This window comes from Limulus polyphemus, unplaced genomic scaffold (assembly GCF_000517525.1).
Source record: "Limulus polyphemus unplaced genomic scaffold, Limulus_polyphemus-2.1.2 Scaffold9877, whole genome shotgun sequence".
NCBI classification, from domain to species: Eukaryota; Metazoa; Arthropoda; class Merostomata; order Xiphosura; family Limulidae; genus Limulus; species Limulus polyphemus.
In genome coordinates this window covers 19,108-21,211 of record NW_013675487.1, presented here as the reverse complement: position 1 = coordinate 21,211, position 2,104 = coordinate 19,108, and the positions used below count along the sequence as shown (strand labels likewise).

Here is a 2,104-nt window from a genome sequence, read left to right as displayed (position 1 = left end):
CGTTATCAAAATATAAATTTACTCTCACTGAAACCGGAACATCGTCACATACCAACATGGACTGAAATTAAAGAAGCCATGATGATTAAACAAGGAGGAACGTGTTACATTCTCAATGTCTTTGTGAAATATTTGCTTCAAGCTTTGGGTTTTGACGTATATCATGCTGCATCGGCATTCGGTTTCCCAAACAATCATATTACTACAATTGTTCGAAACTTATCGTCAGATGGCGCTAAACATCTGGTGGATTTCAACGGCTTCCCATTGTTCAAAGCTATCCCATTAGATTTCAAGGAAGAATCACCGGTTTATAGCATGTCATTTCTCACATTTAAATTTGTTCGCGAAGGAAATTTAATAATACGAGTTCACAAAACTTTAGAACCTCATTACCCTAAGAATCTGCGCGAATCAGAAGGTTGGGCTCACTATTTTACTACAGATCCTGAACCTCGAGATTTTTCTTACTTTGAAGAAGACATGACTAAAGTATACACCGTGCCAGGAGTCAACTCTCCACTCTTAGAAAATTTAATGTTTTTGAGTTTTCCTGGACTCCAACTTTGCGGTATAAAAAATAAGTTTGAGCTCTCAGAAGGAGACAACCATAAAATTAATTACAAACAATTTTCATCAAAGTCCGAAATGGTCCAGTCAATTATTAACAAACATCCACAATTTCCTGAAGATAAGATCGTCTCAGCAATTGACAGGATACATTTGATCAGATCTTTCTTACTTTGAAGAAGACATTGTGAGATAGTAAATTGTATTTTTTTATGACTATGGTTGTGTTTATCGTTCTTCTATTATTTCCTTCTATCGTTTAGTTGCACTAAAACTCTAACTCACCTTCCAGCTAATCATTTGTATTTTGAGGAAACGCGTATGTATGATGAAAATGACACCAGCTTCCCTAGCGGTGACGTACAGATACCATTAATGTAGTAGAAGATTATGTAAATTTATGATCATATGAGTTTGTACTCTCATGACTTACTCAGTGAATAAATACCTTGCCAGAAGTTTCACTAAGAGAGTCACGAGACAGTTAGTGAATTTTAGACCTTTACAACATGACTAAAATGTACATCGTGCCAGACGCAAACTTTCCACTCTTAGAACAATTAATGCTTGTTAGTTTTCCTGGACTACAACTTTGCGGTATAAAAAATAAGTTTGAGCTCTCAGAAGGAAACGACCATAAAATTCAATAAAAGCAATTTTCATCCAAATCCGGAATGTTCGAATCATTTATTAACAAATATCCACAATTTTTTGAAGACAAGATGGTCTCAGTGCCCCCCCTTCAAATTTTTTTCCACTCTTTTTCCGAGCTAATGATGGTCTTATTTTGTTTTCATGTGTCGTCATTTTTTTATTATTAGTTTGACCAGGGGCCTTAAAAGATTTAAATGGCCTGGGCCTCTCTGAGGGGGTCTGGTAAGATATTAAGTTAAATATAATTAGCACACAACACATATATAACTGATATTAATTTGATTCGATATTAGCCAGATGTTTTTGAATTGGTGGCCCAAATGTATTACGGTGTATTTGTCTCTTCCCAATCCAGATCTCCGATTATTCCCCTCAGATTATTCCTCAGTTTTAAACTGAGTGTTCGATCTAATAATTTTGAGGTTAAGAAAAGATAACTGTTTATTGTTTTCGTGTTCCATGGTAAACTTGATGTTGGGATGGATGGAATTTATGTGTTCAAAGAAATTTAGTGTGTGTAGTTTAAAACCAAAATTCACCGTAAGAACACAAACACTGGTCTCTACATCTCCTGGAATTCCGCTCATGACATCACACAAAAAAATCAATACACTTAAAAACCTCATAAACACAGCCAAAAGACTCTGTTCAACGAATTACATAAATGAAGAAATCAACCACATAAAGCATTCCTTTATTCACACCAATAAATTTCCACCAGCTATAGTTGAAAAACTCTCCAACATTCGCCACAACAGAACTCAACTCACGAACAAAATTGATACTAACAAACCCAACAACAGAACATTACACTGCAGTTTACATTTTGTTCCTGAAACTAGCTCAAGAATTATCCACACTTGGACAAAACTAGCCATTA

The 2,104-nt window shown here is 35.2% G+C and overlaps 1 protein-coding gene across 1 annotated transcript; it reads left to right on the top strand.

Annotated features, from left to right (window-relative positions):
* The first annotated feature begins 78 nt into the window (after positions 1-78).
* Positions 79-747, top strand: LOC106476130. Its single transcript, XM_013936800.1, has one exon. It carries the CDS (start codon positions 79-81, stop codon positions 745-747), a length of 669 nt encoding a protein of 222 aa, XP_013792254.1.
* The last annotated feature ends 1,357 nt before the right edge of the window (positions 748-2,104 follow it).